The sequence below is a fragment of the Nycticebus coucang genome, chromosome 22, assembly GCF_027406575.1.
Source record: "Nycticebus coucang isolate mNycCou1 chromosome 22, mNycCou1.pri, whole genome shotgun sequence".
Lineage (NCBI taxonomy): Eukaryota > Metazoa > Chordata > Mammalia > Primates > Lorisidae > Nycticebus > Nycticebus coucang.
In genome coordinates, this window is record NC_069801.1 from 26,656,756 (window position 1) to 26,671,148 (window position 14,393).

At 51.1% G+C, this 14,393-nt stretch overlaps 1 protein-coding gene across 2 annotated transcripts in view; it reads right to left on the reverse strand.

Annotated features, from left to right (window-relative positions):
- Positions 1 to 977: 977 nt before the first annotated feature.
- Positions 978 to 14,393, reverse strand: part of TRIM62 (tripartite motif containing 62) — a 38,609-nt gene continuing 25,193 nt past the window's right edge. Inside the window, exons 5-6 of one of the 2 annotated variants that reach the window (XR_008376902.1) lie at positions 2,586 to 3,268; positions 978 to 1,348 (exon numbers count right to left, since the gene is read on the reverse strand). Coding sequence is in view for 1 of the 2 variants with exons in the window: in XM_053576286.1 (XP_053432261.1) it covers positions 2,718 to 3,268 (551 nt within the window). In the remaining variant the exon portion in view is untranslated. Of the gene's footprint in view, positions 3,269 to 14,393 lie in introns of both variants that reach the window. The other variant, XM_053576286.1, reaches the window with a different exon arrangement.

Here is a 14,393-nt window from a genome sequence, read left to right on the forward strand (position 1 = left end):
CAAAAGCCCCTCTCCCCTCATTTACATCCTTTCTAGAGACCCAAGCAAGTCATGACCTGGGGTTCCTGCTCCTTTCTCCCCACTTCCAGGCTAGAGCTGAAGATCCACCCAGTGCCTCAGAGCATCCAATTCCGTCTCCTTCACACTACAGGTGAAGGGACTGAGGAGAAGCCAAGATGAGGCCCCAGACTCCTGTTTCCAAGGCTGTTGCACTGCACAACTGCAGAGGCCAGGGGCTTTTCCCCTGACGGTGCGCACAGCCGGTGTGTGCATGTGCAGGACCCTGCCAACTCCCCACCGGCCCCTGAGACCCCTTCAGTCAGAGGTGGGGTGGATCTCCTTCTACATGGCAGACCTGGGGACTTCTCTGGCCCAGGTGGTCCCATACCTCTCCCAGGGCACAAGGAGGAAGAGAGACTCCTTCAGGTCAGAGCCGGAGGTACAGGGAATCCACAAGGCTCCAGGCACTGACTTTGGGGGGGCAGCCAGAGGCAGAGGCAGAGGCAGGGCCTCTCTCAGTGCACCCCACTTGACAGCTTTCCAATAAAACATGTGAAATTGGTGTTACTATCCCTATTTTTCATGTGGAAAAACTGAGGTCCAGAGAGATTAGGTCATTTTTATAGTTACTCAGTGATAAAATGTGGACTTGAGTCCACGTCTGTGGTTCTGGCTCTTGCCACCATCCCATGCGTACCCCTCTTTATGTTCCCAAGACAAAGACTGACAGTCTTCCCAGGCTGCAAAGTATTTGGACAGAGTCATGGTGTGGCATTTACCGGTGTGGGATGTGGGACTCCAGGTGCATCATGTCCTCTCTCTGAACCACATTTCTCCTCCCCTGTAAGATGAGCACACCACCTTTCACCCAGGAGGGCTGCTTTGTGTGGCAGCTATGCTCACATGTGTACACTGCCTAGGACAGAGTAGGTGGCCTTCGTGTTTGTCAAAATGAAAGGAAATGACAACTGATATCCTGTACCTTTAATTTAATACAAAGTGATCATAACTCACAAAATGGAAAACATTTTAAATAAAAATACTGCTGGGGTGGTCCAAATTCTGGTAGTTGAAGGGGTAGGGTGGGGACTGAGGGTTCTTCTTGCTCAGGGAGGCCCCGGTGGGCAGCAGTTGTGAATGAGATCACCAAGTTCAGCCCTTCTTGCTCCTTCAGGATGGTGTGTTCAGAGGCCCCATGACTAGAAGGAAAAGCCACAGGGGAGATATTTGGCTCAGTCTTGCTGTCCACTCCTTGGGTTCTCGCCTCTAAGCAGGGACGGGGCACGGGGCAGGACACCTCGAAACTCTGATGCTTCTCCACTCTGTCCTGAGTTTTCCACAGTTGATTCTGTGTTAACAAATGCAGATAGGCTTGTTAAACATCCATTCTACCTTCCTTCTCATGGGCCTTTTTGTATGATTGATGCTGGAAAGGTGAAAATTACATTTCCCAGACTCCATCATAGCCAAGGCTCTGGATCTGACTCAAGTTTCCCCTAACAGAGTCACTTGTAGAGATTTGGCTTTGGGCACTGAGTTAAGTGGGAGATAGGCAGGCCCCAGGACATCTATCTGCTGCCATGGATGGGGCAGAGGGAGCACAGTTCCGCAGTCAGATCTTTGATGCAAGGGCTTCCTGCAGATGGGAGCAGCCTTCCCAGTCACAACAGACATGATGAATTTGTGGCTGGGAGCTGTTCTTGGAAATTCAGCAGAGTCTGCTCTTCCAGCCCTTCTAAGGATTTTGCAAGCCACTGGGGACCAGGTAATAAATCCTTGTCTAATTAAGTCAGCTAATGTAGCTCTTGCTTTCTGCAACAAGATCCTAACTGAGATGGATGCCAAGTCTGACAAGGGTCCCAGCCAACAGTTCCTCCCAGGACTTCGGTTCTAATTATAACTGTTCCCAGAAGCCTTCCCATACCCTGAGAGGTCATGAGGCCTGGCTGAGAGGGCCAGCTGGACCCCTGTCCAGAGCTTCTGGGGACCTTGATCACCCACTAAGATTGTTTTGCAGGTGGCTTTAGGCCGATGGGCTCTGCACCATCCTCAGATGTCCCCTCATCCTGTCCTTAGGTCTGTGGGCAGGAGGTGGTGGCACAGTGACTACAATACGTGGTCCTGACTACCGGCTGCCTTCCACAGGCCCAGCACCACCATTGACTTGCAGATTCATGGGAAAAGTTCTTGGGATGGGGTGGCTAGAGAGGGTGGTTCTCAGACAGCTCTAGGAGCAGCTACACCTGTGTCCACTGTGGGTTGGGGCCGAGAGTAAAGGGGCCCATTGCTAGTTCAGGCAGATGCAGGTCTTAGGCCAGGGGGCATGAGAGGGCTCTGTGGATCTTCCCGACGCCCACCACTGGCCAAAATGTGACACTTCCTGAGGGCAGCTAGGCGGGAGAGAGACACAGGGAGACCCTCATCCTGCCCCTGAGAGGATGGGGATGAGGGTCAGGCAGGGGTTGCCCTGAGGAGAAGCCATGTCACATCCTTGAACCAAAGCTGTATCCCCACCAAGGTCATAGCTCCAGGACACCAACACTGGAAGACAGTTCAGGATTCAAGGGGCACAAACTCCATCTTACAGACAGGGAAAAGGAGGCTGCCGGGTGAACAACTGGCCCGAGGCCTCAGGGTGGCCAGCCTGGGCCAGCGTCCCAGTCTCCCACCTCCTGCGCGGGGCTCTCGCTGGTGGCAGTGCGGTCCCCGCGCCTGGACTAGATTCGGACAGTGTTGATCCGCAGTGGCTGGACGTTCTTGCCGTTGGCGTGGCTCTGGCCAGGGCTGAAATAGGAGCATAGCTTGCCCGGGAACTTCTCGCGGAAGGTGTACAGCCAGGACATGTCGTCGGCGTTGTAGAAGATGAGCAGGCCCTGGTCGTAGTCCAGGAAGACGCCCACCTTGTCGAGCCGGTCCCGGACGTTGAGCCGCGTCCAGGGCTCGGTGCAGGCGCTGTACTGGTTGCCGTCGTGCATGACGATGCAGTAGAAGCCGCGGCTGGGCTGGATCTGGATGCTGCCCTTGCGGCTCGCGGCTTCATGCGCCAGCCCGATCACCCACTGGGTTTTCTCGGCCACCACCACCTCCCAGTAGTGGACACCGCTACTGAACGCTTCAGAGCCCAGCACCGACACCTCCACATCGAAGCGCTTGGGCGAGTCCTGCAGTGGCTGGGGGTGCAGGTTGCCGTAGGCCACAATGGTGCAGTCATCCGACAGGATCAGGCGCTGGTGAGCAGTGCCTGGGTCCAGGGTCAGCGCGGCTGGCACTACACGGGCAGAAGAGGGACAGAAATGAGAGAGAAGCCTGTGCACCCTGGGGGCAGTGCCTCGCTGATGGCAGGTCCTGCCGTGTGACCCTGAATACAAGCCCACCCTCTCTGGGCCGCCTCTTCCTCCTCTGTATAACGGAAGGCTGATGGCTGGGGTCCTTCCAGGTTTAAACTTGGCTACAGGAGAGCAGGGGCCACCGCAACTTGTTCACTGTCTGATTGATGCCCATGGCAAGGCACATTAGCGGGCACTCACAAATGTACGCTCAGTTAACTAGAATGAGGTTCAGAATCAGGGATTTTTCAAGCTGGGAAGGAACTTAAAGATTATCCAATTGCTACTGCCTGGAGGAGGTGATCTGGAAATTTGTGGGGGTGTTGGGGTTCTCTCAATGATGGGAGGGATCCAGGTATGCTAAAGATGCGGAAGGAAGTGTACAGGATAGTCTTTTTTTTTTTTTTGAACCAGCCACCTCCAGCATATGAAGCCAAAGCCCTACTCCTTTGAGCCACAGGCGCCGGCCAGGATAGTGTTTTTTTTTTTGAGACAGAATCTCAGTCTGTCACCTGGGGTTGAGTGCTGTGATGTCACAGCTCACAGCAACCTCAAACTCTAAGGCTCAAGAAATCCTCTTGCCTCAGCCTCCCAAGTAGCTGGGATTTCTGTCCCACCCCTCCACCACCCCCAGGGATTTCCAAATATTCCAGACATTTGCACGGATCGTTTTTTTATGATGATCTGAAGCTACAAACTAACTCCATTTTATGTATGAACATGAAATAGTTTTTGCAGCTTTAATATACACTGAATAGTTTGGAATGCTACCATGTAAAGTGAGGAAAGTTTTGTTTGGAACTTCACAAAAAAGAATTGTTCGCTTTTTGGAAAATACATCTCTGAGGGCGACACCACTGATTGATACACTCTACCTGTACAGAGGCACGTGAGGAGAAATGGTGCCGACCTGTAACAAGAACCCCTGGCTACTTCATATCAACATATCGGCATAAGAAACGTTTTATTATAAATAATTTCCTTCTACTTTTCCTTCATGTGTGTATGTACACACTTGAAATTGAGAAAAGATTATATTTGAAATTGTGAAAGGTTATATTATCTTTGAGATGTTTCAAATTGTTTGTTATAAAAAGTAGACAGTGGGTCTGTAAAGGTTGAAAAACACTAACTCTAGGCCAACACTTCCATTTGATAGATTGGGAAACTGAGACCCAGAGAGGAAACATGACTAGTCTCAGGGCACCAAGCAAATACGGCTGGGCGGGGACTAACCAAGGCCATCTGGAATCTAGCCCCAGTCCACCTCTCATGGCTGCCCTCCTCAGGCCCATACAAAAAGCCCCCGCTCACAGCGCTTCCCTAGGCCACCTTTCTGCTTGTTGCAACCACAGCCATGAGACTTGATTCAAAGGGCTGGTCCTTGGAAAGCCTTCGCAGTCACCCAGCATATATGCTCACTCTCGCCTATGAAATTCTTTAACTTTGTGCCCTGTCACCAGCATGGGTATAGCAGTGTTCTGTGCTCACGTTACACCTTATCTCATCTGCCCCAGGAGGGCAGGGAATGTAAACCATCTAATGAGGTCTGTCCGGTGTGTCTGGGGCCCAGCATAGGGCCTGGCATGAGGCAGGCATCCGGAAACACTAAACAAGTTAAACCGACTCCATTTGTGTCAGTCAGGTGGCACAGGATGGCCACACCGGCTTAGCAGGTCTGGCTCTAAAAATCTCACTTGACCTCTCTCGTCAAGACCTCTGCTTCCTCTTTCCTCCCTGAGGGACCTGATGACCAGCCAGAGGAGGAGGGGAACCTAGGATTGGCTCTTCTTGGCCCGGACAATCAGCTCTAGGCCAGAACAAGATGGAGGTGAGGCCGGGAATGGTGGCTCACCGTGTAATCATAGCACTCTGGGTCACAGGGCACAAGTCTGGGAGGCCGAGGTGGGTGGATAACTTGAGCTCATGAGTTCAAGACCAGCCTGAGTAAAAGCAAGACCTTTTCTCTACTAAAAATTGAAAAATGGAGGCATGAGGATCACTTGAGCCCAAGAGTTGGAGGTTGCTGTGAGTTGTGACGCCACGACACTCTACCCAGGGTGATAGCTTGAGACACTGTCTCAAAAAAAAAAACAAAAAACAAAACAAAACCCCAGAAAACAAGATGGAGGTGAGGAAAAGTGGGAAGAAGGAAGCCGGCCTCCAGTTCTTCAGAAGGAAGGACTTCTGTGTCTAGTCCTCTGCTCTTTCCTTTTCCGGTAGGTCAGGAACAGGATTATGCTTGGCCGGAGCTCTGTTGGCTGCGTACATACACAGAAATAAGATGCCTCAATGGTGGTGACTGTCCCCTCTCAGGGAGCAATAGCCAGTCCCTGAGCCGTGCTTCTGTTCCTACACCCCTGACAAAGCTGACTGCTGACCTGCGTCAAGCTCCTTCCATGATCTCTGTCAGAAGTGAGTTTAGTTTTGCATTTTCCACGTTGCTTTTCCTCTCCTTAGAACTCAGAGGCTGTATGGAAACAATTAGCCCTGTGAATAGAAGGGTCAATGGAAACACGACCGTCTGTCCAGGGCCATGAAGGAGGGGGCCTCTGAGGAGACAGATACCAAGTCTGGGGGTGGATGCTTCACCTTGCAGTTGACGGGTCACAGGGCGCAAGTCAGAACCAGAAGGCTCCTGCCCCACGGAATGCGGGGAATTCCCACAGCAGGGTGGGGTTGGGGTGTGTGTGGGGTGTGTAGTGTGGGTGTGGAGGAAGAGCTAGGGAGAGAAGAACCTAATCAGAAACAAGGGAGCTGCCCCTGCGGCGGGGGACGGGTCAACAGCAGAGGGAAAGGGGTAGAGCAGGCCTGTGTCCAGGCGTGAGTATCTACTTATCGGCTTAAGGAATGTTTTATTATAAATAGTTCCTTCTGGTAGCCATTCTGAGTGCCAGAGAGGACCTGGGCCTTATGGACCAGGAAAGGCAGAAACCGAGGCAAACTCAGGGCAAAAGGACTGAGCAGGGAGTGAGGGGCTCAGCCTCAGCCTAAGCCTATGCTGGGCCAGGTGGGCCACTTCACTGCCACCAAGGAGCAGGAGGACACTCTAGGAAGCAGCCAAGGGGCCTCTGGGCAATTCTGAGGCTGAGTGGATAAAGGACAAGGGAGATCCTGAGCACACAGAGTGCCAGCTCCTGTGTGTAGAAGCCCAGGGTGCTGTATGGGGTCAGCACCCATCACTTGGGGCAGGCCTAGGGGCAGGGCTTAGCACTCTCCTTAGGCAGGAGGTGTGGCCTCTTAGGATGCTTGAATAGCCCAGGGGGTGAGGCTAGGGCAGAGCCCAGCATCCTGGCTGAGGCCCATCTCCAGCCCTCCACCTCCTCATTAGCAGAGGAGCCTGTCTCCCTGGCCACCCTCCTTGTCTCCTGCCCTCCTTGAAGCTGGGGCTGGCAGGAGTAACACGTTTCAGACCAGGAGACCAGGAGGGGGGCATGGCAACATCCTTTCCCCCTCTGAGAAGTCAGTCCCTGTGTAAGCACAGGCAATCCCTCCATCCAGCCTTTATCCTCAGGAGAGGCAACAGACCCAGCAAAACAAAGGCAGTTCCCTGGGGCTCACTGCTTTACAGGTTGAAGCTCAATTCTAGGTCCCAGGATATTGAGTTTTATAAAAACAAAAAGCCAGGTACTGAGGCAGCCGTCTGGTCTCCAGGTGTATTCTCCCTCCATTTAAGCCTTTCTGAGACCTCAATGTCAAGGACACTCAGGAAGGACCATGAACTGGTGGAAGCGTCAGAAAATGTGTTCCAGGGTGGAGCCTGTGGCTCAAAGGGCTAGGGCACCGGCCCCATATGCTGGAGGTAGCAGGTTCAAACCCAGCCCCGGCCAAAAAAAAAAGGAAATGTGTTCCAGCTACACTCTGCAAGTGGCCCAAGCAGCAGAGAAAACCCTCTAGGGCACAGCTCAGCACCTTCATGTGGCAGCCAGTAGTTTCTTTGTTCTCAGAGACAGTAGATTCAAGCCTGACAGGACAGGAAAAGCCATGCCTCCCACTACTCAGGCTCTCAGGGCAAGGGGCAGGCGTCTACAAAACATTCTCTCACCCACTAGCTTATGGGAACAGCAATTACTATGCTCATTTTCCAGACGAGGAGAGTGAGGCTCCAAGGAGACCTCTCTGAGTTAAGCAGCTTGCTCATATTACCACTTAGTGGGGAAGCAGAGTGGGAACTTAAGCTGAAGTCTTTTCACATCGTATCTTTTTCATTGTGGTCCCAGAAAGTCTATTCAGCAAACGGAGGAACCATCTGATGATTCATGATAGTAACAACAATTACAAACAGGTATCATACACTTACTAAGTCATGGAATTATTGTCCCCAATAAATACTTTAATTCTCATTTAATTAAAATACTTTAATATCTCTACCCCGGGAAATAAATGTGACTATCCCTGTTTTATAGACAAGGAAACTGAGGCTCAGAGAGGGGAATGCTTTGCCCGGGGTCACACAGCCAGGCAGTGACTGTGCTGGGACTCAACATGATTGGATTCAGGTAAGGAGGGGAGCTGTAGGAGGGAGGAGGACAGTGTCTGGTGTCCTTGGGACAATAGGCTACCGGGCCTGGCTGGGGAGCTGGGGAGCTGGGGAATTGAGACCAGGTAGGTAGGAGAGTACACCGGAGGAGGGCTTTCTGAAGTTAGGCTCAGGGTGGGGTGGGAGGTGAGGGTGGATGGTGCTGGAAGCTCCAGAGCAGGGGAGTGATAGGGTTCTCAGGTGACCTAATAGGAAGCCTGAGCCGGAGGGGAGGGGCAGGCAGGAAGCTGCTGGAATCCATGGGCCAGGTCTCTGGGGGCACCCCTCCCATCCGGACATAAAGGGCTTTGGTGCTGGCAGAGGAGCCAGAGTGACTTCACAGGCCCCACAGACAAAGGAAGGGGCCCAGCCAACCAGGTCGCTGTTCTCTGAACTCCCCAGGGGCCTCCGCTCTCTGGCTCTCAGCTACTAGCTACCCCTCTTTCAGCCCTTCTCCTGTAGGCAGCTTTCTCTGGGGCAGTGGTTTTCAACTGGGGCAATTTTGCTCCCCAGGGAACATTTGGCAATGTCCAGAGACATTTTTGTTTGTTACAGCTGAGAAGGGTGGCTACTAACATCTGGTGTATGGAGACCAGGGATGCTTCTAGACACTAACAAGGAATTATCCAGCCTCAGGTTTCAATAGTGCTGAGGGCAGGAGCCTTGCCCTGGGGCAAGGTCCCACCCCCATCTGCTCACCTGTGAGGGAGTCAAGAAGGAGACTTTAGCATCCCTGTTTTACAGAGGAGGAAACAGGCTCAGAGAAAGAAGTGACTTGTCTAAGGCTGTGCAGCAAGTTCCTTCCTTGACAAATATGTATTGAGTACCACTCCAACAGCAGGGACTCATTCATTTCTTCATCAATGAACATTTACTGTGCTGCCTGATGGGGATGAATCAGACCTGGCCCCTGACCTGTCTGAGCTCACAGACCAGTGAGAGAGATAGCCACAAAAATAATCACAAAAGATTGAGACCAGGAAAGCCTTGGGCTTTCTGGAGAAATCCAAGAAGACTTCTCAGAGGAGGTGTTTATAAACTAAGCCATAAGGCAGAGTAGGAGTTGGCCATCAAAGATTGAGCATTCTTACAAGGGTACATGTAAAATTTACTAAATGGAGAATATAAATGTCTTAACACAATAACTAAGAGGGTGCTGTGAAGGCTATGTTAACCAATTTGATGAAAATATTTCAGATTGTATATAAAACCAGCACATTGTACCCCATGATTGCATTGATGTACACAGCTATGATTTTATGAAATTAATTAATTAATTAATTAATTAAAAAAAAAAGATTGAGCATGGGGCGGCACTTGTGGCTCAAAGGAGTAGGGTGCCGGCCCCATATACCAGAGGTGATGGGTTCAAACCCAGCCCTGGCCAAAAACTGCAAAATAAATAAATAAAATAAAATTCCTGGTTCTAACTGTAGTACAAATAGTTAAAAAAAAAAAAAAAAAGATTGAGCATTAAGCAGAGGGATCCAGGCAAAGGGAACAGCAAAAGTGAGGAGGAGAAAAAAAAAAAAAAAAAAAAGTGAGGAGGAGGGAAGAATATGGCTCATTTAAGACCTAAAGATGGTTCACTGTAGCTGAGTATGACACAAAGGAGAGAATGAAATGCTGGAAAGGCCCAGATCTTGTAGGACATTGAATGCCAGGTTGAGGTGCCTAGACTGCCTCTCTGAGCTGGACAGAGGGATGGAGCAGGTGGCAGCTGAGACAAAGAGAGTTCCCCCCACCACCTGATTGAGGAGCTCCTTTGGGTCAGTGGCTGGGGAAGGAAGAGGATCGTTGAATGTACTCCTTGCCTCCTGGAATTATAACCCTCTCCCTGCTGGGTCCCAGTGTGGAAGTCCCTCCAAGGCTGAGAACACACAGAGACTCCCACCCCAGGAGGACGGCCCCGAGCCACCACCCACTCTGGCCCCCCTGTCAATGAGAGCATAAGACCAGGTTTAAGAGAAATAGCAGGTGTCCATTACTTCTATGAAATCAGAAGTGACTTATCAAATGAGGCCTTCATCATCCACAGGGGACCCTCAGCTCTGTGGCTGTCTGAGCCCCTCTTCATCCCCACCCAGAGGGCACAATCCTTGACCTGCTGGGAGTATCCTGTCCTCCCTGCTGAGGTTTATTGGGATCTCTCATCCCCTACCCCAGCCTTCAGTTCAAACATGGTCTGTTCTGTGCCTTCTCTGCCCTTCCTCTTGCCCTGTCCCGAACCTCGTGTTGCTCCCTCTGGGCTCCCCTGGTGTAAATCCCTTATCACACTCTTGTCCCACTGGACTGTCAGGGTCTGACTGTTAATGTTTGTAGGGTAGAAGAATGAATCGAGACAGGTGGAAAGAACTGTGTAACCTTAGGATGTCAGTGAGCCTCTCTGAGCCACTCTCCCCAGCTGGCCTTCCTGGTATGTATGAGGCCAGAGAATAGCCAGTTAGCTTAGTAGGTGAGGATACAGGCTCTGGGATCTGACACTGGGGTTTAAATCCTGGCTGTACCATTTACAGGCCATGATCAAGGACAAGTCCTTAAAAGTATGCCGCAATTTCTTCATCCAAAAAAATAATACAATAACTGTGCCTACCTCTCAGGGAGAATCCCCTCCTATATCCGTTGTCTCTCCTTTCAAGTGCTTCAGGAACACACAAGGTTGCCAGTCAGCTTGCCCTTGAGGGCTGTGTGATTTTGGGAAGGCATTGACCTCTAAGTTCCAGAGCCTGCTAACTCCATCTGTTTCAGACCATCTCCTCTCTCTGCAAACCTCCCATCAGCTCCTCCCCTTCTCAGCTGACCACCTCACAACCTACCTCCCTGGGGAGGATACAGCCAGCAGAAGAGAATTCAAGTTCTCACCACAGCCCCCCTTGCTTCAGTGCCCACTTACTCTACCTGCCTGGGCTCCTGGCAGAGGAATGTCCTTCAGCCCTGAGGCAGATCCCACTTGTGGGCAGCAGTCAAGGCTGTCACTTCTGCAAGTCTCTCTCCTTTATCCTCAACTCTGCCTTCTCTATTGCATCTTTCTATTAGCCCACTAATCTGCTGTAGTTTTTCTATCTAAAAAAAAAAAAAAGCTGCTGCTGCCGCATTCACTGCCTTAACATAAAACTTGAAAGCACCATTTCCACCCACTGCCTCCCCTCTCTCCCTAATGGGCTCCAATAGGCTTTTGCCCCTATCACCACCAAAACAGCTCTTCTCAAGGCCGCCCATGCCCTCTGTGTTGCTAAAAGCAACATTCTAGGTTCTCCCACACAGGCTCCACAGCCTTTGCCACCATTAACCACTCTCTCCTCCTGGAAATGGGTCTTCCCCGCAGCTTTCAGGACACGCCCAGCTCCCCTCCTGCCCCTCTGCTCCCTCTCAGTCTCCTGGGCTTGGCCCCCCTCCTGTCCCTGACTTCTGGAAGAGAACTGCTGGCCATTTCAGATCTTAGAGCAGCCCTCTCTCTTTTCCATCTACACTTCTTCCTAGGTGACCTCACCCAGGCTCACTAAATACTGTGCATATGCTAAGGACACTGGCCCTGACCTTTCTCCTGTACTACGGACTTGTCATCCCAACCGCCTTTCAACATCAGCACTGAGATATCCAATCAGCATCATAAACCTCACAGACTTCCAGTCACCTCGGCCAAAATCCTTCTTATCTTCCTTTCCTTCACTAACAAACAAAAAAAAAAGATTTTTTTTTATTTCAAAATTTTATGGGGGTAGAAGTGTTTTTGTTCACATGGATCATTTTTGTAATGCTTGAGTCAGGGCTATAAGAGTGTCCATCAGCCAGATACTGTTCACTGTAGCCGTTCCTTGCCTTCTTTTTCTCACACCTGAAATCCAGTCTCTTAGCAAATTTTGCTGGCTGTACCTTCAAAATATATTCTAAATCTGACCCCTTCTCACCACCTCTACTCCTACCCTCTGGCTCCCTACATCTATTGCTTCTCCCTGGATAGTGCTCTCCTAGCCAGTTTCCTGCCTCTACCCTTCACCCCCTTCAGTCTATTCTCAATCTACTACCCTGAGGAATCCCCTGAAAACCTAAGACAGCTCCTGTCACTCTACTTCCCCAGCTCTCCAATGGCTCTCATCTTGCTCCTCATCAAAACCAAAGTTCTCACAGTGGCCTACGGGCCCTCGGTCTGGCCACTGCTGCCTCCTGACCTCGTCATCTCTACTCGCCTTCTCACTCATTCCACGTCAGCCACACAGGGCCTCCCTGCTATTCCTTAAACATGCCAGACATGCCCCTGCCTCAGGGCCTTTGCACATGCTATTCTCATGCCAGGACACTTTTCCCTCAGGTACCTACATAGTGCACTCTCCTTTAGGTCTTTAATGCTCCTTCTCAGTGTGCCTTCTTCCTGGATCCTCTATCTAAAATCTCTGTCCCAGGAGGAGACAAGATGGCTGAATGAAGCCAGCTTTCCACAGAGGCTCCCGTTCAGAAGGAGAGTTAAAGGACAAAAATTCAGCAAGTAACCTGGTGGATTTGAGCTGCACTAAGAGAGAAGGTTGTAGAACGCATGTCAACCCCGCTGAGGCGAGCTGCGACCACAAGGATACAAACAAAAGGTACAAAATCCATCACCAAGCGACGGGAGTCCCCTCCCATGAGAACGGCTCAGAGTGCCCCACGGGAGAGACCCTCTAAAAACTGGACCTACCTTCCCTACTGGGGTGCCACGGCGTCCTCCTGCCAGGCATAAAACTGTATAAACTGTATATGGTCTCTACCTGGAATTCTGAGCTCCCAGCGCTCTCCTTCGCTCACAGTGGGGTCTGGAGGCCAGTCCCGGTCGGGGGAGAGGGGACTGCACCAGAGTGGCAGTTCCCTGAGGCACAGTGCGACAGCCGTCTTTTGGTGATAATACGGCCAGGCATGAAACTGTGTGGAGCTGTGTGTGTTCTCTGCCCACAACCCCAGGCTTCCAGCGCTCCCCGTGCTCCCCTCTGCTCTCGCTCCAAGGTCTGGAGGCCTGTCCCCCAAGGGTCCAGACTCGGGCAATTGCTCGAGGGGTGTAGACAGTGCTGGGCTGCAGCCTGTCAGTGCAGACTCTGGGGTACAGAGCGGAGAGAGGACGATTGGTCGGAGGGGAGCTACACCAGAGCAACGGTTGCCTGAGCCATAAGGCAGCAGCCCTCTTTTGCTAGCAATACGGCTCACTACAGAATATTCTGAAGCCATACCCCCTGTCTCCCTGGGCAACCAGAGACTCTGAATTTGCCTGAGGCAACATAAACTTGCAAACCAGGGAAACTCCCAGGGCGGGGCTGACCCAGAGGTCCCCTTTACTAAACCTAAGACGTACCTAGCCCTCAGGGGATCGTCAGCCTATAGACAATACAAGAGCAAAGACAAGCTGATTTGGAACTCAATTCAGCTTCTCTTCCGCAGGGGAAACGCAGAGTTGTTCTGTTCTGTTCTGTCAGTAACATTAATCTGGGGTGAGACTGGACCTGAGTGAAAACCCCTCAACCTTCATCTAGCGCCCGAGGTTGTCAGGCCTCACCTCCTCCTGCTGGAGAGAGGCAGAGCGCAGCGGCCTGGCAGACTTCCTTGTGATTCAGGCAGGTACAAACTCCTGGAGTACCGATTCACTACAGGCAACTGGGTCAGCCAACTGCAGGGCTATCAGTGACTGGGTGTGAAGTGGTGCAAGGTGGGGAAGGAGGCAGCAACCTTCCCAGTCTGATTTATAGGCTGGGTGGCTTCTCCTGACTCCACACAGCACTGGAGCAAGCCACACCAGAGTAGTCACCAGACCCCTGTGATCCAGTTCCCAGAGACCTCTTAAACTCGCTCACCCGAGACAGGTGCAGACTGAGACAATTGATTTGGACATTTTTGAACTGAACCAATCACCTGAGGACAAATCAGGTGGTGCCCTAGGTGCATGGTGGTAAGAAGGTTTGATTTTTCTTTTCCAATTGTTTGCCGGTGGGGGGCGGGGTGACTTAATTGCTCATATTTCTCCACAGCTGAGTATCTGAGTATCCAAAGTATCTGTTTCACTAGGGTGGAACAGAAACCAGCTGAAAACAAGGCAGAACCATTTAGCCCCACCACACCAGAGAGGGCCCCAGTTTCTCAGGCCACAACACTGTACGGGCCCTTGACAAAGCCCCAGGAGAAAAAATCAGAGGGAGTAAAACAACCATGGGGCGGAATCAGCGGAAAAACTCTGGTAACATGAATAACCAGAATACATCAACCCCCCCAAGGAAAGATATGGCAGATGCAATTGAAGATCCCATTCATAAACAACTGGCTGAGATGTCAGAAATCGAATTCAGAATTTGGATTGCAGACAAGATTAACAAAGTGGAATTAGGAATTCGAGGAGAAATTCAAAAGTTGTCTCAAGAATTTAACGAATTTAAAGACAAAACCACCAAAGACTTAGACACACTGAAGCAAGAATTTCCAGCCCTCAAAGATATGAAAAATACAGTAGAATCCCTCAGTAACATGATGGAGCAAGCAGAAGAAAGGATTTCTGACATCGAAGATAAAGCCTTTGAACGCTCCCAAATTCTCAA